Below are 22,809 nucleotides of genomic sequence, written 5' to 3'. Positions count from 1 at the left end.
CTGGACAGAACGCGACTCTACGACGCGCGCCAGCTTAAAGTGGAGGGGGGATTATCGGCCATCCATTACCCTCTTTCTCGACTGCATGAGCATCCTTCACACTGTCATGTTCCAACAGCCCTTCTCAACATCTATATGAACTTCTCTTAAATAAATATTCAGCTGCGTTTGCCCAGCTGCGCACACATACATACAGCGAACGCCTTCACCTGCAGCTTCGTGCATAATGGCAGGCGACAACACCAATGCCACGCGCACTCCCGCGCGCCAGTCTGCAAAGGCTGCGGCATCAATCTCTTCTTCTGCCAAGCAGAAATCAATCATGTCCTTCTTCCAAAAGTCGTCTCCGGCGGCGACCCCCTCACCAGCTGCACGTAAACAGGTCTCTTCCGATCCCAATTCCTGTCTAAAGGAGACAAATGCCAACTTCTTACCAAAGGCGACGCCTGCGCAGAAAGTTTCGACACCTGTGCCCTCGAGCGACGCGATGGAGCCCAGCAGCTCGCAGGAAAATAATGATGCAGTTTTTCGTCGTGGAAATGCCCCCAGTTCTCCAACCATGGCCATCGAAGCAAAGCCTAAACCGCGGCCGGCGCTCAAAGATCCGGCCGGCAGCAGCCCCGGACGCAAGGTAAGAGTTGTGCAGCATGAAAACGCACGCAATCACCGTCTTCTATCATCGAGATGTTGTCTGACAGTATTTTATAGTCGCGAAAAGTTGTCAGCTATGCAGAATCTTCGGAAGATGACGAGCCTGTCTCGACTCTAAGCCGCCGCCGCACTAGGACACGGCCGGTCATGGACGACGAGGACGAGTATGGCGATGACGGTGCCGCCGACGTGCAAGATGATGAAGGTAAAACTAGCTACCCAGCCTGCGGACCGATCCAGTCGCTGACCCGATTTCGCAGACGATATTGACGACTTTGTCGTCTCGGACGATTCGGACGGCGATACCCCCAGACCCAAGAAGAGGAAGAGGGCATCACAACCGGCCACCGCTCGAAAGCGATCAAACATCTCACCACCCGCGGCCAAGGACTATCTCAGCGACCTGAATGAGGATGAAGTCATGGCCGATATCCCGCCACCTGCTAGTGCCAAACAATGGAGCTATGACCCCGAATCCGGGGAGAAACGCCCTGTTACTACCCCCGCTGAGCGTGCCGCAAAAGACCCGAAGAGGAAAGAAAAAGCACACACAAAAGAGCCCGAGGAACGCTACTCTTGGCTTTCCAAGATCAGAGACAAGGAAAAGCGCGAACCTGGAGACCCCGACTACGACCCGCGAACCATCTTCATCCCTCCTCTTGCCTGGAGCAAATTCTCGCCTTTCGAGAAACAGTACTGGGAGATTAAACAAAATCTTTGGGACACTATCGTCTTCTTCAAAAAAGGCAAATTTTACGAGTTGTACGAAAATGACGCCACAATTGGTCACCAAGAATTCGATTTCAAAATGACTGATCGCGTCAACATGCGCATGGTTGGAGTGCCAGAGAGCGTCCTAGACCACTGGGTAAACCAGTTCATTGCCAAGCAATACAAGGTTGCGCGAGTGGACCAGATGGAAACTAACTTGGGCAAAGAGATGCGCGAAAGACAGGATAAGACTGGCAAGAAGGCAGACAAGGTGATTTCTCGTCAACTTGCCTGTGTCCTTACTGCCGGGACACTGGTCGATGGAAGCATGCTCCAAGACGATATGGCTGCCCACTGCGTTGCCATCAAAGAGTCCGTTGTCAACGGGCTCCCCGCATTTGGTATTGCATTTGTCGATACCGCTACTGGACGTTTCTTCTTGACTGAATTTGTCGATGATATTGATTTGACAAAGTTCGAGACCTTTATTGCTCAGATCAGCCCAAGAGAAATGCTGCTAGAAAAATCTCGTCTCTCGACCAAGGCCAACAGAATTCTCAAAAATAACACCGGTCCCACCACAATCTGGACACACCTCAAACCTGACGTGGAGTTTTGGGATGCCGACACCTGCAGACGCGAGCTGAGTGCCGCAAACTACTTCTCAACTGAAGATGATAGCGATGGCGCGTGGCCGGAAGCTCTGAGTAAAGAGAAGGATAATGACCTGGTCATGTCGGCGGTTGGTGCGTTGGTGTGGTATCTGCGCTTCCTCAAAGTGGAGCGACCTCTGCTTTCACAGAGCAACTTCTCCATGTACAACCCCATCCACAAGAATGGAACTCTTGTTCTAGACGGCCAGACCTTGATCAACCTAGAAATTTTCTCCAACTCAGTCAATGGCGGCAGCGAAGGCACATTGTTTCAGCTTCTTAATAAGTGCATCACACCTTTCGGCAAACGCCTTTTCCGACAATGGGTTGCCCACCCGCTTCAGAACGTTGATAGAATTAATGAGCGCTTGGATGCGGTGGACATGCTTAACAAAGATTCGTCTGTTCGTGAGCAATTTGCCTCCCAGTTGGTCAAGATGCCTGATCTGGAGCGTCTGATTTCTCGCATTCATGCTTGCTCCTGCAAACCAGAGGATTTTGTGCGTGTTCTGGAGGGTTTTGAGCAGATTGAATACACAATGACTCTGGTCTCCGCCTTCAAGGGTGGTAACGGCTTGCTTGATCGCTTGATCTCAGCCATGCCTAGCCTTGAGGAGCCGCTTGCCTATTGGAGAAATGCTTTTGATAGACCAAAGGCCAAGGAGGAGAAGATTCTGATACCAGAGCGTGGTGTTGAAGAAGATTTCGATGCTAGCTTGGAGCATATGGAGAATATCAAGAGCCAACTGCACGAACTGCTTACAGACAAGAAGACGGAGCTGAAGTGCAAAACACTCAAATTCACTGACGTGGGCAAAGAAATCTACCAAATTGAAGCGCCCAAAAGCATCAAAGTACCTTCCAACTGGCGTCAAATGTCTTCTACCAAGGACGTGAAGCGATGGTATTTTACTGAGCTGACATCTCTCGTCCGCGAACTTCAAGAGGCTGAAGAGACGCACTCCCAGTTGGTTCGTGACGTTGCTACGCGATTCTGTAAGAAGTTTGACGTCGATTACGAGCTCTGGCTCTCGGCTATCCAGGTCATTGCTCAGTTGGACTGTCTGGTCAGCCTGGCTAAGGCATCGTCTTCCTTGGGCGAGCCAAGCTGCCGCCCTCAGTTCGTAGAGCAAGACCGGAGCCTCGTTGAATTCGAGGAACTGCGTCATCCTTGCATGCTGAACACTACGGGAGACTTCATCCCTAACGATATCAAGCTTGGTGGTGAGCAAGCCAATATTAATTTGCTCACGGGCGCAAACGCTGCAGGCAAATCCACAGTTCTAAGAATGGTAAGACCCTATGCCAGCTACATTGTAAGGGTGTCCTGCTAACCAAACTAGTCTTGCATCGCTGTCATCATGGCGCAAATTGGATGTTACGTGCCGGCTGTGTCTGCGACACTTACACCTGTAGACAGGATCATGTCTCGTCTCGGTGCCAACGATAATATTTTTGCCTCGCAATCTACATTCTTTGTTGAGCTGTCGGAAACCAAGAAGATTTTGTCCGAGGCCACTCCCCGTTCGCTCGTCATTCTTGATGAACTCGGCCGCGGCACGAGCTCGTATGACGGCGTTGCGGTTGCACAAGCCGTCCTGCACCACGTGGCGACGCACATAGGATGTGTCGGATTTTTCGCCACGCATTACCACTCCCTGGCTACCGAATTTGAGAACCATCCCGAAATCAGAGCCCGCCGTATGCAGATCCATGTGGATGATGCGGAGCGCCGCATTACATTCCTATACAAATTGGAAGATGGCGTTGCGGAAGGCAGTTTCGGCATGCACTGCGCCGCCATGTGTGGCATCTCTAATAACGTTATTGAGCGTGCCGAAGTGGCAGCCAAGGAATGGGAGCATACAAGCAGGCTCAAAGACTCCCTCGACAAGGCGAAAACTGGGTGTTACATCCCACTCGGCATTCTGAGTGATGTCGGCAATCTTCTTGGCGACAAGGACGAAATTGATGACAAGGGAATTGACGTCCTGATGCGTGCCATTGAATGTTTGTGACGGGCAGTGTAAGAGATGGGCGTTTATGTATGTATCGATATTAATGTATAGCAATGGTTGGGTTTTCATATGGAAGAAAGAATCGGTGGATCAAGGTTAAAATGGTTTGAGTTTCCACGTCATAATTCACCAAGAAACAAGTGCTTCACTGCTCTCGTTTGCGCCTATGATCATTCGAAATTGTACCGAGCAAGACTGTCCAAGATAGAGCATCCAGCTTCCCCTCCGCATCTCCGACTAACCTGGAATGAGCCTACCCGCAGCAACATTACGATCGTTGACACGGCCATAGAAGAGAGTTTCCCCAGTCATTGGTATAATAAGCTAGATTGATTTGTTGACGTAGCTTGGCAACGGCCTCGGAACCAGTCTACCTCCTACCGCGGCCTTGAAGGCCGATTGTTCTATACATAAGTCAAGGCGATCCCCGCAAACGCTCCAGCGCCTTCATACAGCTTCTTCCGACCTGTGCCATCCAGGTTGAACCTGTACACGGCGCCACCCAAGTCTGTTGTGTACAAATGACGGTTTCTGAGGTCCAGCTTGATGCCGATGGCCTCGTGCAGGTTCCTCACCAGCAGCTCATAATTCTTCCCTGGAAGGCTCGTGGTTTTGCCATCGGTCACGGGCGTGATACCATCCAGCTTGACTCGGTTGATGCTGTTGCCGATGGGGAGCTCGCCGCGGTCCGTCCAGTAGAGGTGGCCGCCCTCCTCGTCAATGTCCAGATCAATGGGCTCGGGCAGTCGCTGGAGCAAGGTCTCGATGTCCGTGCGGTTCTTGGCCGTCTCGCCCTCGCGAAAGTCAATGTCGGCGCGGAAGATGCGGCCCTTGTTGCCCTTGGACGGTCCCTTTTGCGTCCAGTAGAACTTGCCCGTGGCGGGCGAGACGGCGATGCCGACGCACCACCGCGTCTGGTCTTCGACGTGTTCCTCGTTGCGAAAGTCGCCCGTCTCGACGAGCGTCTCGAGGCCGGAGCCGTCAAAGTTGCTGCGGTGCACGCGCAGGCCCTCGCGGTCGGAAAAGTACAGCTTCGAGTTGGCCTGGTCAACGACGAGCTGTTTTGGGGTGTGCACGGATCCCGGAGGGATCACGACCTTGACGTCGCTGCCGTCGAGGTTGGAGCTCCAGATCGACCCATCGTTCTTGCTGGGGACGCCCATGCTCGTCCAAAACAGCTTGCCGACGGAGAGGCCGACGTCGATGCCGTCGGGGGTGTGCTGCTTGCTGACCAGCGGCTGGAGGGGGCGCTCGTCCGCGGCTCCGACGAGGACGCGCCCGGCGTTGAAGGCTTCGAGGGGCTCGGCCGAGAGACCAATGTCGAGGAAGTAGAGGAGGGGGGCGTGAAGGTTGTCGTAGTTGCCGGCATCGCTGCCAGCGCTCAGGGCCGCATTGCCGGGAGGCAGCAGGCCCCCCTTGGCGGACTTGGTGCCGAGACGACCGTCGTCAATGTACTTTTTGAGAAAGTCGACGGGCGCGCTGGGAAGGCCGCGCTCGTTGATGTAGTGCTGCTCGATAAATGACACCGTGTCGAGGCCGACGGCGTCCATCATGCCGACGGGGCCGCTTTTGTTACCGCCCCAGACCTCGAGCCAGAGCTTGTCAATCTCCTCGGGAGTGGAAACATCCTCAGCTAGGATGTTGAGAACCTCTCGCTTGATGGCCGCCCATAGACGGTTGAATATGAGACCTGTGGATTCCTTGCGGGCCACGTAGGGGTGCATTCCCACCGCGCCAAGCTTCTCGACCAGGAAGGGGAAGATTGCCTCGTCCGTGTGGCCGTCCGTCATGAGCTCCACGACGCGGTTGCCAGGTGGCATGTAGTAGTGCATGTTCAGGATGCGCTGTTTCGTCGCATCCTGCAGGCCCTCAATCATCTCGCGGCTCTTGTAGGACGACGAGTTGCTGCACAGAATGGCGTCTGGGGGCGCGAGTTTTTCCAAATCGGCAAACGTGGATATCTTGAGGTCGAGCTTCTCGGGAACCGCCTCAATCACGAGCCATGCGCTGGAAACGGACTTGTCGAGGTCTTCGGCGGCCGTGACCGACCCGCGCTTCTCCGAGTCCGAGTACTGGCCGAAACTCGTCTCGCAGTAGTGAACGGCGGCGATGCGCTGCTCCTGGCTGGGATCCCGGATGATGACGTCAAAGCCGGACGCGGCCCAGGCGCACGCAATGCGGCGGCCGAGGACACCGCCGCCGAGTATTGTGACGACACGGCCGTCCGTAGAGGGGAGAGTGAACCCCATGACTGTTTTGGATGGGAAGACAAGAAAGTGGTTAGGCAAGTAAAGGGGTGATGGGATGTCGCTTTGCACAGAGAAAGTCCATTGAGGAGGGCATGGTGCCTTTTTATGAAGATGGCCTCTATACCGTACTTTGTTTTCTATTTCTTCCGGGAAATCCCAGGTCGGAAAACAAAGAAAGTTACGTCAAGGTGAAGCGTCAAAGGCCGCAAGCGTCACGCTAACTAGATAGGAAGTCTGGGTATCCGATTTTACGGACACTCCGGTAGGACGGAGCCGAAGAATGGGGTCGACTTGCAACCATGACTGGTGGGATCAGCAAGCCCATCGATCGGACTAGGGGCAGGTGTATTTGGCACCGGACATTATAAACAGGATGGCCCGGAGCCGTCAGCCCCACCCGGCCGGTTGAAAACCCCCCCCCCCACCGCGAACCGAGGCAGGATCCCGCAAAAGCGCCCGCAAGCCCACGGGAAACTGAGCATCATAGACTCGGTGGCCAACCCGGGTCAACGGCAGCATTTTGTCCGCGGACAAGATAGATAAAGATGCGCTATCTCGACTCTGGGAAGCAGGGAGGGGCGAAAACAGAAACGTGGCATGAATTGACACACAGACGCTAATCGCTCATCTGCTTAAGCCGAATAGTCCCGCACTCCAGACCAGGACGCACATTTCCCTTGCTGTCAGTAGAAGACAGTACACGGTACTCTTACGGTATGCAAGAGACCCTGCCACTGTCTTTCCCTTCTTCTTTTCCAAAGAACTTTCTCGAGCGGGCGACGTTTCCAACTCACCAAGATTCTATCCACCCCAGCCGGTGACTTAGGGTCGCTGTCTGTCTCGGAACATGCCGTTAGCACTTGACATAGCGGTCTCATCCTCGCTACGTCGTCTCATTGGCAGAAGAGCCGGTGATTGGTGATCATACTTATATCGCTGGTGTAGCGGGGTAAAGCAGCTGCCTTCGAAAAGAATCATGGGACGGATCGCTCCTGTGAAGTCTGTCCGTCCTTGAGCAGAACTGTGGAATGTCGATAAAGGCATGGACATGATGAACCCTGCAGAAATAGTAATTGTTCGAAACCAGGATAGAATCTATGGTTTCAGAAGCTATATGAAAATCTCTCAATTTTGTAATTCAAAGAAGCCACTAATGAGATCGCGGTTGCACCTATAAGCGCTTCCCAAAAACGTTTGCCAGAATCGCAGCACCGCCATACGAAGAGCATGATTGATACATGTCTTTTCTGAACTCATAGCTAAGCCACAGGCGTTAGATAATTAATTCCAGTCAAGTTTTGAATCGAAACACAGTGTCTCTGCTTCAAGGAAGCGCCAGGAAGTTCTTCAAAAGTTCAGGATACTTTGGAGTTCCGAGACCTGTAACAGGATCCCACCCGGGTGCAGTGGAAAAGCCTCTTCCAGCACAAGTACCTCCGGTGCCGAGGTGTCCACCAATGGTAATATCATTGAAAGCCTCGGGGAAGCTATACAAAGCCGGGTTGGCGAAACCGATTGGTGATTTTCCTTTGCGGATGCGCTCCTCGTTGATTCGGGTGAAGATGGCGGCGACAATTGGCGCAGACATTGACGTGCCACCACTCCTCCCAACTTGACCTTTAAATACGATAATGCCGTAGTCACCTACGGCAGCGATATCGGGGTAGGCACGACCAGCACGGTTAAACACGCCGTCCCCTGAGGGTATCTTTCCTCCAGTAGTCGTATAAAACGGGAACCCTGGGTCATAGTTGGCGAAGAATCTGCCTGGGTTAGTGCCTATATTTCGGGGCTGTCGCGCAACAGGAGAACATACCCGGAAACCGCCTCCTGTTGATAGCTGGGAGCGTCCCAAACGTTACTGAAGCCGCCACCGGAGCCGAAACGGGCGGTTGCTTGCTCCGCCGAACCAACCTGTTGGCCAGATGCCAGGTACGTCGAGCCAACAGTTGTCACAAAGGGACATGCAGCACCAAGCTGCGGCTTGAACACCTTTCCTTCATTTCCGAGACAAATTCCACCATTACCACCCGCGACGCCAGCGTCGCCGCTGGAGAACACGATGCTCGTTCCTTGAAGGCCTAGCTTCATGAACTCGTTACATTGGCGCTGGAGGAGTTGTTAGAAACCGCATATCGCAAGTGGAGAAACACATTTTGAAAGCTTGCCTCGACATAGCCGGCGGGGTATTCTTCCTCGCCCCAGCCATACGAGAACGAAATCACATTGGTGGGCTTGAAAGCACCGCATTGTGTGCTCGGCGGTCCGTCGATATTGGGGTCGTCGCCAGTAATGTTGTTTGATGAAGAGACGCAATAGCTGCCGTCTACACCATCCAAGAAGTAATTGAAGATGCCAACGGTTCCGTTGTAAGGGTTAAAGTTATCTCTGGCTTGGAAGAGCTCAATGTTCTGGGGGTATACAACGGGGTACGCAACATCAAAGTCGAGAGCAGCCTCGCCTACTCCGCCATTTGGATCGGGTTTAGTGTTGCCCCAGTTGATCAAATCCACTTTGGGTGTAAAAGTAGCCGGAATGTTGGGTGCGAAGAGCGCGAAGAACGTGCTGAGGTCTTCTTGTCTAAACAATTCATCATCGGATTCGTATAGGCCCAAGCGGTTGTTAGTGTTGCTCAGCTTGCCGTCAGGAATATTATACAGGGCCTTGATACATTTAGGGGTGACAAATTCGGCACATCTGCTTGTATCATCTGAGATAAGTTGAGTCACAGTCAGTTTCAAAGTGCCAATTCCGTTCAGACGGTTGACCTACTTGCCGCAGCCGCGATCTCCTGAGCTAGCTGATATGGAAGAGGGGTCGCCTTGGCCGGGGCTGGAACCGGGGCAGTCGCTGAGCGGCGGCTTTTGGTCTTGCTGGGCAGTCCAAGGGCCGGGGCGATAAAATCAATGTGAGAAGAGACTTCTCCAGGAATGATGTAGTTCTCCGACAGAACCTGGGAGCTCTTGCCGTTGATGTACTGGAAGGCTTGGTAGTTGCCGCCAACTAGCTTGTTCAGCTCACCGGCAGTGGTTACAAAATCAAGGAAACCCTTGCTCTTGGGGGAGGTGATGCTGGAAGCAGGAACACCCGACTTGACGAGCCAAGTCTTGACGGCATCAATAGTTTCATCTTCAGGGGAGAATAAGTCTATAACTTCCTGCTGAGTGTAGTGTTGACCGTACTTGGGGGATTTCGGATGCGAACTAATGTATAGCGGGCGTGTTGTTAGTTAAGTGAAGGGTGGTGAGAGGGAAAACGACGGCAATGATTTGAGCCAAGACTTACACCTCCAACAAGTACTCCATACCCTTGTCCAAGTTCTTCTGCTTCAGAGCAATACGAACAGGTATCTTGGTATCATCCGGGAGGCTTCCATGGCTCTCCCAACTTTTACTTAGGGAGTGGCTCTTCACGACAGAGCCGTCTTCCACCGGCACAGCCCAGGCCCTGGCCCACAAGCTGCTGAGCAGGAAAGCAGTAAGTCTCATTTCCAAAGAAGATTTCGTAAATCGATGGATACAAAAGATTGTTGCCGTGATCAAAAATTGATGCTTGGAAGCCCTCGGGGCGGACAATTAAATATGTATGAATCTCAGCGTCAACAACAGATGGCGCAATTTCATGCACATTTGAGTTTGCCGTGTGTGTAAATCAGCACTCTTATCAGCAGAGTAATACGATATGCAGTCCTCCAGCTCGACCAGCACATCTTGCATAGATGTTCAAATGCAACCTTGCCGGTATGACTGAGAAAGCTGCATGCCATCGGAAGCAAGGTGCACGGTACAGTTCGATAACATGAACCTTGTTAGTCGTCACAAAAATTTGCTCTGATGTCAGCGAGTGCATGGCCCTAGAGGATTCCCTTTTCGACTGCCAGAGCAGGGCGAAAGGGGGGCAAGAGAACACAGCCCTGACAGACTGTCGGTGTTGTGCTCTCAACTACGACTGTGCATTACAACAATAATAAATAGTACTCGACGGCCATCAGATTGAAGAGTATTAGATGTATAATACCAAGTACAGAGGTTGGGATCTACGATGTAGCTTTCCGCGATGAAACATGTTTATCCTACAAGGTGAAGATATGAATACTAGAGCTAACTCGCTTGGAAATTACCAAGTTTTGGCCGGCCTATGTGGAGCCCGATGCATGGAGACGGCAATAAGGAACTTGAAGCACAATGAAAGTCTCAAATTTCACCTTCCAAAGATAGAAAAGGGTTGAAAATAGAGCTTGGCCGACAAAACCGAGGTGACTTGCGGGCGGCATCGAAGCTCCTCTCGTATTACTTGTAAAGCGGGCCTTGCTAGATTCTGAAATGGCGAAGGCGGGCTGCCGTGAAGAATATACGAAGTGCTGCAGTAGGTGGTCAAAAGAGAGAGATAGAGCTGTCGGTCGGCGCTTAAGCTAGAAGGTTTAGAATGTGGCGTGCTTCTTGTCGAACCTGCGCAGGGAAATTTCTAGAATAGTTTGTAAGATGAGACTATACAAAGGTTATTAGTCTCTCCAAACTATCCCAAGAAATATTCAAGAGACTTGACTAATCACGAATCAGTGGCCAGGGTCAGTGATGGGGATTAGGGGACATAGTTCATGGGTTAGAGAGCAGGATATCTGAGTCGTGGTACTTTTTCTCGGGATTCTACCGCTCAAAGGTACTTTTGGTTTGATAAATTGCTGTGCAGGTTCGATAATTAAAATATGACCTCCTCCGGCCTGGTTAGTTGCAGGTACTGCGGCGATCGGCGCATCCACAACGGACATTTGAGCCGGGCGATATTAGTGCTGTGGCTGTGGCAGCCTAGCCTTTGCGAGAGGAGGTCACATTGGGAGTGGTGCCAGAGACTTGAATGGACTCGACGTACAAAGTACATAATTCCGAGCTGCAAGATATGGGGGAATTGGTATGCTGAAGGCCGCTCATTGTAGGCGGCCTTGTCGGTCATTGCACCCAGAGTCCGAATGATTCCTTTGAATACGAATAGGCAGAGAAAACCAGTACTTAGAAGCGGTACCGACACAAATTACGTGTCTGGTGATGGGTGCTGGATCGGGCAGGTAGTCGGATAGCCGGCAAATTGGTTCCCCCAAGAAATGAACTCCCGACGGGTCCGGAATACCACGGCCCCGTCCGTGCTCCCACCTCCCATATCGGCAATTACTGATGCGGATGCGGCAGAGCAGTTCACGGTACTGTGCTCCGTACCAAACCCGAAAGCGCATTCCTGCCATGGTTTAGCGTTCGTTTTCAATCTCCTCTTTTTTTCTCATCGTATCATCTGCGCAATATACAACCTTGTCTATGTAGGAGCAGGTTCTTTTGTGTTGGCTGCCAGCAAAGTTCCTGCACGATGCGTAATACTTCATTCGACGGCCAGCTTTCAATCATGTTCCTCTTTTGTTCTTCCCATTCTCCCTTTCGCTCCTTACTTTTCGGATATCTCTGATCCGTGCTCTGGACAAGATACGCCAACACAGGGCTCAGTTTCGCACAAATGCACTTCGCTTTTGCAACGACGGCGCTTGCCGGCATCGCGGCGGCTTTGCCCTCGGCTCCGTTCGTCGTCCACGAGAAGCGCGACGGCGACCCGATCGCATGGGTGAAGCAGGGTGCCGCTCCCAAAGACCAGGTCCTTCCCATTCGTGTCGGTTTAAAGCAGCAAAATTTGGATAACCTGTACCAATATGTCATGGACGTGGCCGACCCCGACTCACCCAACTTTGGTACGTTGTTGCCGTCGTCCACGCCCAGCTGCGCGAATGACTCTCATTTGCAGTACTAACTCTCATCTTCGACAGGCAAGCATTGGACTGAGGAGAAGATTGCGTCGACTTTTGAGCCCCACCAACAGACCGTAGATGAGACGAAAGCCTGGCTCGTCAGCGCGGGTATCTCTTCTCAAAATATCAAGACATCTGCCGGTAAGGACGTCCCGGCATCCCCAATCATATAGTCGGCAATGCTTTATACCTTTCGCAAGCAACCGATTGGATAGTATCATGGTCAGCACAGAGGATCTAACGAGTTTTTTTTTTCTTCTTTTTTTCTTACCCTCCAGGGCGCAACTGGCTCGAGTTTTCCGCCACTGTAGGCGATGCCGAACGTCTCCTCAACACCAAATACTACTCCTTCAAGCACAAAGATTCCGACGGCACTCGCATCGCTGCCGACGAGTACAGTCTGCCCGCCAACGTCCAGAAGCATGTCGACTTCATCATGCCTACCGTCCAGCTCGACGGCCTCAAGCCTACCCCCAAGTCGGCCCTGATCATCGAGTCCGACTCCGCCATCCAGGGTCTCAACGGCACCGCCAACTGCAAGAGCCTCACGACCATTGACTGCATCCGTGCCCTTTACGGCGTCCCCGTCCCCGCTCGTGACCAGAAGCCAAGCCCGTACAACCAGCTGGGCATTGCCGAGTGGGCCGACTATCTGTATCTTCCTGACTTGAAGGCTTTCTATAGAAACTTCACCAATCCACCAATTCCCGAAAGCCTCGAGCCCGAGTTCATCTCAATCGATGGCGGTAAACGTGGAGATGAGTCCCGGCTCAAGGCTGGAACAGTGGTCGAGTCCGGACTCGATTTCATGACGGCCATTTCCATAATTTATCCGCAAAACACTCGCCTCTACCAGGTTGGTGATGGCGTCAACGTAGATTCCGTCGGCACTTTCAACATCTTTCTAGATGCCCTGGACAAGAGCTACTGCAGCTACAAGGGCGGCGACCAGCCGTACCTTGACCCGGCCTATCCCGATCCCAACGACGGTGGTTACAAGGGCCCTTTGCAGTGTGGTGGCGCTCCCATGAGTAACGTCTTCTCGGTATCGTACGGCCAGATCGAGGGAGCCCTGCCCCGCTTCTATCAGGAACGACAATGCGAAGAATGGGCCAAGCTCGCTCTCCAGGGTGTCTCTGTCCTTTTTGCTTCTGGTGACAGCGGCGTGGCGAACAGGTACAACGCCGGCTACCCCGACAGCTGCCTCGACTCCAAGGACAAGTACGTCGATCCCAACGGCAAGCGATTCTCTCCCTCTTTTCCCGCCAACTGCCCTTACATCACCGCCGTCGGTGCGACTACCCTCCTGACCCGCGACATCAAGGATGGCGAGCGTGCCGTCGACAGATTCGGCTCTGGTGGTGGTTTCTCCGACATCTTCGTTACTCCCGACTACCAAAAAGCAGCAGTCTCCAACTACCTCAAGAAATACGCTCCTCCCTACGGTGATGGCGTCTTCAACTCCTCTGGCCGTGCCTATCCCGACATCGCTGCGCTTGGAGACACTCTTGCTACTGTCATCAACGGGACCGTCCATGGTGTTGGCGGTACCTCTGCCTCGGCTCCTCTCTTTGCCGGCATCATCACCGTCCTCAACGAGGAGCGCCTCAATAGCGGCCGTGGGCCCATCGGCTTCCTCAACCCCATCATCTACAAGTTCCCCCAGATTTTCAACGATGTCACCGTCGGTGACAACCCTGGATGCGGTACCCGAGGTAAGACGAACGGATAGCAGCATTCGACATATTTGCGACGCTTTGCTAACTCGGCCAATAGGTTTCCCTGCTGCCGAGGGATGGGATCCCGTCACTGGTATGGGTACGCCCAACTTTAAGAAGATGCGCGACATCTTCACTAGACTGCCATGAGCAGGTATATAGACAATAAGCAATGAAAATGCACAATTCATCTCTCAATCTGTCTGTGGTGCTGTAGAATCGAGAAGCACGATCAAGCTACCCTGGAGAATGAGGGCATATGAATGCTGACAAAGGAGCGTCTCATGATCTTGGTCTCTGGGATGAAAAAAAGAACAGGTAGTCAGTGCGGTCTTAAAAAAAGGTTGCCGCGTCCAAGCCCTTATTGTTGCTTCACGCGGACATCTTCGTCCTTTTCATCCACTAAACATGCCTGCACCATTGCAGCCAGCCACGATCCAAGAGAATTACTGATATATATAAGACTGACATTGAAAAAGAAATTAATGAATGTCACCAAGCATTCTTGAAAAGTTGAGTCAAATTTACAATCATCCTTCAACATGTGAATATTGAATGTATCGACCTTCTCGATTGTTTGGGCAGAGGCAAATTAGAAGCTGGATGTGCGGACCGCATACGTAATACGCCAACCCCGCTATCAAGGACCACCCACTCCGGACAGCTTCGTCATCCAACATTAACCCGACAAAGCTCCCAGCGATAGTAGAGAGCTACTCCTATCGCTCCTCACCCTTTCTCTCCGATCCGATCCTTCAAGATGGCTGCTCCCGAGGTTCACCATCTGTTTCATAACCCAATCGCCGACCACTCCTTCTCGAACGACCACAGCGTTCTCGCCGTGGCACGAGACACGGCCGTCGAGCTCTATAGCAAGGTCGGAAACAGCTTTAAGCTCAAGGATGAGCTCAAGGGTCACGATAAGACGGTCACTGGCGTCGACATTGCACCCAGCAGCGGTCGCATCGTGACTTGCTCGCAAGGTTTGTCGATCCTGCACCGCCCCCCCCGGGGAACTGCAGACGCAAATAAAAATCGCGGAAAACTAACGGCGTCTTTTCTCCCTTGGTCCAGATCGCAATGCCCTCGTCTGGGAACCCTCGCCGACCGGATACAAGCCGACGCTGGTGCTGCTGCGCATCAGCCGCGCGGCGACGTTTGTGCGCTGGTCGCCGTCCGAGACCAAGTTCGCCGTCGGGTCGGGCGACCGCGTCATCGCGGTGTGCTACTTTGAAGAGGAGAACGACTGGTGGGTGTCGAAGCACCTGAAGAAGCCGATCCGCAGCACCATCACGAGCGTCGCGTGGCACCCCAACTCGGTGCTGCTCGCCGCCGGCTCGACCGACGCCCACGCGCGCGTCTTCTCGGGCTTCATCAAAGGCATGGACGCCAAGCCCGAGCCCAGCGTCTGGGGCGAGCGGCTGCCGTTCAACACCGTCTGCGGCGAGTTCCTCAACAACTCGGCGGGCTGGGTGCACTCGGTCGCCTTCTCGCCCAGCGGCGACGCGCTCGCCTTTGCGGCCCACGACAGCAGCGTCACCGTCGTGTACCCGACCGGCCCGGAGCAGCCGCCGCGCGCGGTGCTGACGGTGGCGACGCAGCTGCTGCCGTTCAAGAGCCTGCTCTGGAAGTCCGAGGACGAGATCATCGCCGCCGGCTACGACTGCGAGGCGTTCCGGTTCCGGGGCGACGAGTCGGGCTGGGAGCTGGCCGGCACGGTCGAGGCCAAGGGAGCAGGCACCGGCGGCGCGCAGCGCGAGGAGTCGGCGCTCAACATGTTTAGGCAGATGGACCTCAAGGGCAAGGCCAAGGATGACACGCAGCTCAGGACGACTCACCAAAACACCGTTACCACGATCCGCCCGTACGAGTCGTCGGGTGGTAAAGTCACCAAAATCACTTGTAAGTGTATCGCGCAAAATGGGAATGAAGTAGAGCCTCGTTTACTAACGCCGTGTCTTAGCCAGTGGCGTCGACGGCCGTGTCGTTATTTGGAACGTTTAGACAAGCCAGCGGTTGGCCAGATAGACATATTTACCACATTTACAATGATGCTTAATGCCCAATACAGTGTTTCCTCGACAATGTGGTTGTGAACGGATATCCTTTTCTTTCATTTATTTATCGAGCCATGTTTACATTTCAAGGAAGAGCAATGCACTCAATCTCGACGTCGACATTCTTGGGAAGAGTCTTGACGGCGACACAGCTGCGAGCAGGCTTGTGAGAAAAGTATTTTTCGTACTCGGCATTCATCTCCTATTGCGCGGGTCAGTAGAAGTGTCGATGGGGAGGGTATAATTACAAGAGGGGGAGCGTACGGCGAAGTGGGCCATGTCGGAGATGAAGATCATGGTCTTGACGACCTTGGGGATGGAGGAACCCGCCTCCGCCAGGACGGCCTTGAGGTTCTCGCAGCACTGGGTGGTCTGGGTGGTGATGTTGGTGCCGACAAAGGTGCCGTCGGCGGTGAGGGGGATGGCGCCGGAGCAGTAGATGGCGAAGGGGGTCTTGATGGCCTGGGACTGTAGTGGGTAAAAGAAAGCTGGTTAGGAAATCGTTTGCGATATTTCGCACAAGACAAGCCATTGGCGGGAGCATCGGTCGAGCGCGGGAGGGGGGGGAATTCGACGAGGTTATTTGTGAACTCACATAGGGGCCGACAGCTGGAGAAGCGGGGGAGGGGTAAAGTTAGCTACCTAGGTAGACAGAGAAGAGGGGGATGGCGACTTACGAGCGGGAGCGTCCTTGGTAAAGATGATGGTCTGGTCAGACATGTTGGATTTGAATCTTGACGCAGCTGGTGAGCGATTGAGTCTAGGTGGTGCGGCGGCCAACGAGGAAGCGGAAGAGGTGGTGGTGGTGGTGGCCAAGAGCAAACGCGGGCGGATGAAGCTCGAAGCGAGTAATGGTCCAAGGGCAGCGCGTGTAGCGGCCATTGGGGCATTCCACGTACGTACCTGTATTTTTCAAAAATGGAAAAAGAGTCAGAAAGTGAGATTCGAGAGACGACTTGCAAGGAATAACACAGAAGAGCGAGGGAAAAAAAGAGAACGGGAAATTGTATTTACCAGCGTGGGACGTATCAAGCCTTTGTACCTCTGTGGTCCAGTCTAAGAAGGGTGAGTCTGGCGGCAACCGGCTTGGGGCGCTCCGAGCTCCGGCGGCGGACAAGAGCCAGTCGATGCCGTAACTTATTAAGTAGCTGTCTAATCCGTACGGATTAACTACTTAGGTACCTAACTAGAGGTATGTGTACTCAGCATCTGGATGGCTCATACACACAGTGGGGGACGGTTTCTGCCGGGCCAAATTCGTCAGCGGCCCACTAAGAAATAGGTTTCTCGTACCACACTATTACATGAAAGATTCGCGAGCTAAGAGGGGACCGATATGTTTTGTGATGTAATGCCAATTATGTTGAGTTTCTTTAGGAGGAGGAGGGGGAGGGGAGGGGAGAGGCTAATGACTAGTTGTGCTGCAGTAGGACTTACCTACTGCCAGGTACTGGGATTAGTACGGATAGACGTGTGTGGTGTACGCAGAGAGGACTGCAGTTTTTATTCTCCTCTTTTCCATGCTCCTTTTTTTCTCATTAAAAAAATCACTACAGTTTTCGATCGGGTAGCTAGATCTTGCACTTGATTGACGAGCCGCTACTGATAACACGCTGTAAACTTAGGGTCGTCGTCTCCTCGCCCCCTGTAGTTATATGGTATAGCTGCAACCGACGGCCCGGCGAATAATCTCTGCGTCGTGAGGGCAAAATAGAAGAAAATAAAAAGGCGGAAATTTCGTTCTTCCTTCGAGAAAACTCACACCAAGTTTACAATTGGAAGCTGCAAGGCAGCAAGAGAGGCCAGCTAACAAGGTTGACACTGTCCTGGTTCCGTGCGAGTAACGCCATGCCCCAACTCACAACTATTGGATAGGGAGATCCAAGGGCGGGTGGCCAAGGGCAGCCTGTATACGGAGTATATTACCAGTGGTAGCTCCCCATGGCAAACTCCGGGAGCCATCGAAATAAGATCCCGGGATTCCCTCGACCCATATTGTATCGTATCGTACACCCCTCACTGGGAAGATGGCCAAGAACTGTCCCGAGCTGTCAAGGTACTGATGTCAAGTAGTAAGCATACCCAAGCCTATATCAAAACCCCTCTCCATCAAGGGGCTACTTAAGTAATAAGTAGGTAGGTAAGTACTTAGCAAGTAGTGAGCCGCCCTCGTGCAAAAGGAGCGCAGTTGGCAGTGTCCCCCTCCCCCGGGCCATTCCCTCCAATCCGCTAGAAACTGGAACCCGGTTCAGCTGGCGACTTGGAGACTCCACCTTGTATTCCCAGGCATCCCCATGCAACCCCCTGCATCGCCCTGCTGCGAACCAACCATGTACGTCGACAGTGCATCATAGCACCAGCTAAAAGCACCTACTGAGCACTGAGTAGGTATGATGAACTAGGTAGGTACCTTGACTTGACCTCGTCTGTGGTCATTCGATATACAGTTTAAGCATGTTGCCAGAGCGTACGAGCTTTAAAATCCTTGAAAAAAAAATCCGAAATATATTCCACGACCTCTTAATGAATACAGAATGTTTCAAGAAAATTGTAGAAAAAAATGATACTATTCAAGGCATACCAGAAAACACGGCCCCCCTCCCCCCAGGTACCACTTAGGTAGACACATGGGCTTTTTCTGCACCTAAATTTGGCCCGCAACGCCGCCTTCTCTTCTTGGTGGGCTGTCAAAGCTGTCGTTTTGCCCAGAACAGAAAAGCCCCATCAGCTTGGACACGGTCTCAACTTCAACCACCTTGACAAAGTCGACGGGGAAAAAAAGGAGGTTCATCGCAAACCCCATTCCATTGCGGTGCTGACTTGCGTGTGCCAATTGCGCCTGGATTCCTCTTTTATCTTCTTCCTTGTTGTTTTCCATTCTCTACGTTCTTTTTAACTCTTTTCCTCTCCCTCTCTACCCCTTTCCTCCTCGGTCTCCTCGGTCTCCTCGTCCTCCTCCCATCGCATATCTCCTACCTGCCGGACCGCGTCTGCTGCCAGCTGACTCTTGGGGCCACGTAACTCTGAGGTGTGTAGAGTCATCAACAACGAGACGCGCAATGATGACAGCTCACGCTTTTGCTGTCCGCCGTCCGCCGTCCGCCCTCATCCTATGCTATTCTCGCGTCGCTCTCCCGCGTCGCTCTCCCGCGTCGAATCATGGACCGCATCATCCGCACCCTTGCTGACACTCCAACCAGCAGCAACCATGGCCGCTCCCGCTGTACCTCAGGGCTCTCTTCGCCAGAGAAACACCGGTCTCTCTGCCAAGAAGGCGGCCGCCGTCAATGCTATCCTCCACGATGACGAACAGGAGCTCGACAAGCTTGTCAAGGCTGCCGCCGCGCAAAAGAAACCCGGGGTCGAATGGGACCACACCATTGCCCTCTCCGTCATGACCGTTCTCGGCTTCATTACGCGTTTCTGGGGCATCAGTCATCCCAACGAGGTCGTCTTTGACGAGGTTCACTTTGGCAAGGTACGCTCTGCTCCCAAACACTTTACCTGCGCCGGTAATTCCATCATCAATCTTGAATGAATGAAAAATGATCGGAAAGAAAAATAAAAGACTGACTCTCTTCTCCCCCCCTCATAGTTTGCTTCCTACTACCTCGAGCGCACATACTTCTTCGACGTCCATCCGCCCTTTGCCAAGCTCCTCTTCGCCTTCATGGGCTGGCTGGTCGGCTACAACGGCCACTTCAAATTTGAAAACATTGGCGACTCCTACATTGACAACAAGGTCCCCTACGTTGCGTTCCGCGCTCTTCCCGCCATCCTTGGCGCTCTCACCGTCTCCGTCACCTACCTCATCATGTGGGAGTCTGGCTACACTGTGCCCGCCTGCCTCGTCGCTACCATCCTCGTCCTCCTCGACAACGCTCACATCGGCCAGACCCGCCTGATCCTCCTCGACGCCACCCTCGTCCTCGCCATGGCTTGCAGCCTGCTCTGCTACATCAAATTCTACAAGCAGCGCCACCAGCCCTTCGGCCGCAAGTGGTGGAAGTGGCTCATCTTCACTGGCTTTGCCCTCTCCTGCGACATGTCCACCAAGTACGTCGGCACTTTTGCCTTTGTCGCCATTGGCTCCGCCGTCATCATTGACTTGTGGGAGCTTTTGGACATCAAGCGCGCCGGCGGCGCTCTCAGCCTGCCCGTCTATGTCAAGCACTTTACCGCCCGCGCCCTCGGTCTGATCATCATGCCCTTCATCTTTTACCTCTTCTGGTTCCAGGTTCACTTCGCCATTCTGAACCGCTCCGGCCCCGGCGATGACTTCATGACGCCCGAATTCCAAGAAACCCTCAGTGATAACGTCATGCTTGCCAACGCCGTCGACATTCAGTACTACGATACCATCACCATTCGCCACAAAGAGACCAAGGCGTACCTTCACAGCCACGGCGAGAGGTACCCTCTCCGTTACGAAGATGGCCGTGTGTCGAGCCAGGGCCAGCAGGTTACCGGATACCCTTTCAATGATACCAACAACTACTGGCAGGTCATCCCTGCTGGCGATGACAAGAAGACGGGCGTCAACGTTCTCAACAATGCCGTCGTTCGCCTTAAGCACATGGCTACCGACACGGTCCTCCTCTCCCATGATGTTGCCTCGCCCTATTACCCAACCAACCAGGAATTCACCACCGTCTCCGTCGAGGACGCCTATGGCAGCCGCGAAAACGATACTCTCTTTGAGATTCGTATCGAGCACGGCAAGGACGGTCAAGAGTTCAAGACCGTCGCCAGCCACTTCAAGTTGGTCCACTTCCCGAGCAAAGTCGCCATGTGGACTCACACCAAACCTCTGCCTGACTGGGGTCACAAGCAGCAGGAGATCAACGGCAACAAGCAGATCCCCCCCAGCTCCAACGTGTGGATTGCCGAGGACATCACCTCGCTCGACCCCGCGGATGCCCGCCGCGAGAAGCCCGCGCGCAAGGTCAAGCACATGCCCTTCCTGCAAAAATATTTCGAGCTTCAACGCGCCATGTTCTACCACAACAGCAAATTGACCAGCAGCCACCCCTACGCCAGCCACCCCTACCAGTGGCCCTTTCTGCTCCGCGGCGTCAGCTTCTGGACCCAGAGCGATACGCGCCAGCAGATTTACTTTGTGGGCAACCCTCTTGGCTGGTGGTTCGCCAGTGGTCTCCTCGCCATCTACGCCGGCATTGTCCTCGCCGATCAGATCTCTCTCCGCCGTGGTATCGACGCCCTGGATCGCCGTAAGTACAAGACAACCGGATTCCCCCCCCCCAAAAAAGCTCCCGATCCTTTCTCGATTGCAGTGACGCAGCGCTAACACGTTACACTTTCAGGCACTCGCTCCAAGCTCTACAACTCGACGGGCTTTTTCTGGCTCTGCTGGGCTACGCACTACTTTCCATTTTTCCTCATGGGCCGTCAGCTTTTCCTCCACCACTACCTGCCCGCTCATCTCGCCTCTTGCCTGGTGGCTGGCGCCCTCGTCGAGTTTGTCTTCACCACCGGCGCGGCCCCCAGCACCGACAAGCCCGGCCAGAAGCACCTCACCGCCAAGGAGCGCTTTGCAGGTCAGAGCATCGCCGGTGTCTGGATCGCCTCGGCCGTCGTCACTGCCATCATCGCCGGCGGCTGGTACTTTTTCCTGCCCCTCACCTACGGGTACCCCGGTCTCTCCGTCCCCGAGGTGCAGGCGAGAAAGTGGCTCAGCTACGACTTGCACTTTGCCAAATAGAGATAAAACAAGACAAGAAAACAAGAACCAGGTTTTAACCTATTTGAAGGTCAGTGTCCCTGCATCAAACATCAGCAGTGCGACAAGATGAGAAAAACAAAAAGATGTCGGGACCCAGCCCGATCCATGACTATTTGTATCTAGGGTAAAAAACGTTGTTTGCTGACAATGGGAGTTCAAGTTCACATGGAAACTGTAATTTTATGTCGGTTCTTTTTGGGCAAACATGTATGAGAAAAGAATTAGAAGCTGTTCCAAGGTCTACCTTGGTAAAATTTATCTCCTGTCCTTTATTAATCAATGCATATTTCCGTATAAGCTGTCCCCCGCTTTCGCCATGACTGAAGCACATCATGGCGCAAGAAGCGTCGATTCTCATTCATATGATACACACACCTCTGGCTAATCACCGGTACTGGATCGTGTTACAATGGCTTTCAAGTCATTCTGCTCACGTGGTCATTTTACACACCAACACTGCGTATGTTGCTATCATTCGAAGGGTATACCATTGACTCTGTTCGACATGTCGTCAAGAGCTCCTTCACCCATCATGTATTTACCAGACACTCCTTGTTGATGCAACATGGGATATCACTGACACTGTCACCATGGCAACACTTACGAGACAGAGGGCGCATATATAAATGGGGGGTTCGACAGCGCTTGGCTCGTTTTTCTTTGGTTTGTTGAACAGAATTTCTGCATCTTGCCGCAATACGCTACCCAGAAGAAGAACTCCCAGACGAGAAAGCTTCAGCAGCCGCAGCCGCACTGGTTGCAGCCGAGTCCGGAGCAGGGGTCGCTCTGGGAGCAGTCGCCGTCGCCGCGGCAGGCCTTCCATGTACCGTACGGGGACCTCACCGTGGTCCAGCACCGGGCGCCCGGTTTGCCGCCGTTGCCGCACGCCCTGTACAGCGAGCCTTGGAGCAGCCCACGGCGGGGGTGTCGGTCCAGCAGGCGCGCTTCGCGATCGACGGCGATGCGTCGTCGTCGAGAACGGACGGGTGCTCCTTGCAGGCGCGCACCGTATAAGGGTCCGCGCCGTCGGGGACCTCCATGACGCCGAGCGCGCCGCAGAGCGTCTCGGCCTCGGCCGGGTCGGCGACCTGACCGCGCGTGAACTCGTTGACGTTGGCGCCCTGTGCAGGGGAGAATCCTGCGGCGACCACCGACACGGCTTGGAGAAGGACAACAAAAAGAGTGATGGTCGTGCTCGTGGACTTCATGTTGGATAAAAGGAAA

The 22,809-nt window shown here is 53.5% G+C and overlaps 8 protein-coding genes across 8 annotated transcripts; 4 read left to right on the top strand and 4 right to left on the bottom strand.

Annotated features, from left to right (window-relative positions):
• Positions 1-226: 226 nt before the first annotated feature.
• On the top strand, positions 227-4,033 carry V2A60_000293 (mismatch repair ATPase MSH6; the record flags this gene model as incomplete). The annotated part of the gene is made up of 4 exons (XM_083251664.1): positions 227-631; positions 709-856; positions 912-3,307; positions 3,359-4,033. The coding sequence occupies 4 exons, from the start codon at positions 227-229 to the stop codon at positions 4,031-4,033; spliced, it is 3,624 nt and encodes a 1,207-aa protein (XP_083107790.1).
• A 404-nt stretch (positions 4,034-4,437) lies between these two features.
• Positions 4,438-6,282, bottom strand: V2A60_000292 (uncharacterized protein; the record flags this gene model as incomplete). The annotated part of the gene is made up of 1 exon (XM_083251663.1): positions 4,438-6,282. One exon carries the CDS (start codon positions 6,280-6,282, stop codon positions 4,438-4,440), a length of 1,845 nt encoding a protein of 614 aa, XP_083107789.1.
• A 1,324-nt stretch (positions 6,283-7,606) lies between these two features.
• V2A60_000291 (S53 family peptidase) lies at positions 7,607-9,770 on the bottom strand (the record flags this gene model as incomplete). The annotated part of the gene is made up of 5 exons (XM_083251662.1): positions 7,607-8,045; positions 8,099-8,391; positions 8,451-8,992; positions 9,055-9,485; positions 9,568-9,770. 5 exons carry the CDS (start codon positions 9,768-9,770, stop codon positions 7,607-7,609), a joined length of 1,908 nt encoding a protein of 635 aa, XP_083107788.1.
• A 2,011-nt stretch (positions 9,771-11,781) lies between these two features.
• On the top strand, positions 11,782-13,935 carry V2A60_000290 (S53 family peptidase; the record flags this gene model as incomplete). The annotated part of the gene is made up of 4 exons (XM_083251661.1): positions 11,782-12,010; positions 12,086-12,208; positions 12,346-13,782; positions 13,844-13,935. 4 exons carry the CDS (start codon positions 11,782-11,784, stop codon positions 13,933-13,935), a joined length of 1,881 nt encoding a protein of 626 aa, XP_083107787.1.
• A 610-nt stretch (positions 13,936-14,545) lies between these two features.
• V2A60_000289 (WD40-repeat-containing domain protein) lies at positions 14,546-15,789 on the top strand (the record flags this gene model as incomplete). The annotated part of the gene is made up of 3 exons (XM_083251660.1): positions 14,546-14,768; positions 14,860-15,687; positions 15,749-15,789. 3 exons carry the CDS (start codon positions 14,546-14,548, stop codon positions 15,787-15,789), a joined length of 1,092 nt encoding a protein of 363 aa, XP_083107786.1.
• Positions 15,790-15,927: 138 nt separating this feature from the next.
• On the bottom strand, positions 15,928-16,562 carry V2A60_000288 (YjgF/Yer057p/UK114 family; the record flags this gene model as incomplete). Its single annotated transcript, XM_083251659.1, has 4 exons — positions 15,928-16,044; positions 16,107-16,310; positions 16,438-16,451; positions 16,520-16,562. 4 exons carry the CDS (start codon positions 16,560-16,562, stop codon positions 15,928-15,930), a joined length of 378 nt encoding a protein of 125 aa, XP_083107785.1.
• A 2,488-nt stretch (positions 16,563-19,050) lies between these two features.
• V2A60_000287 (dolichyl-phosphate-mannose-protein mannosyltransferase) lies at positions 19,051-21,564 on the top strand (the record flags this gene model as incomplete). Its single annotated transcript, XM_083251658.1, has 3 exons — positions 19,051-19,320; positions 19,438-21,073; positions 21,167-21,564. The coding sequence occupies 3 exons, from the start codon at positions 19,051-19,053 to the stop codon at positions 21,562-21,564; spliced, it is 2,304 nt and encodes a 767-aa protein (XP_083107784.1).
• An 860-nt stretch (positions 21,565-22,424) lies between these two features.
• On the bottom strand, positions 22,425-22,793 carry V2A60_000286 (uncharacterized protein; the record flags this gene model as incomplete). The annotated part of the gene is made up of 1 exon (XM_083251657.1): positions 22,425-22,793. The coding sequence occupies one exon, from the start codon at positions 22,791-22,793 to the stop codon at positions 22,425-22,427; it is 369 nt and encodes a 122-aa protein (XP_083107783.1).
• Between the last annotated feature and the right edge of the window lie 16 nt (positions 22,794-22,809).

The sequence above is a fragment of the Cordyceps javanica genome, chromosome 1 (genome assembly GCF_051103115.1).
Source record: "Cordyceps javanica chromosome 1, complete sequence".
NCBI classification, from domain to species: domain Eukaryota; kingdom Fungi; phylum Ascomycota; class Sordariomycetes; order Hypocreales; family Cordycipitaceae; genus Cordyceps; species Cordyceps javanica.
This window is presented reverse-complemented; position numbering and strand designations above follow the sequence as displayed.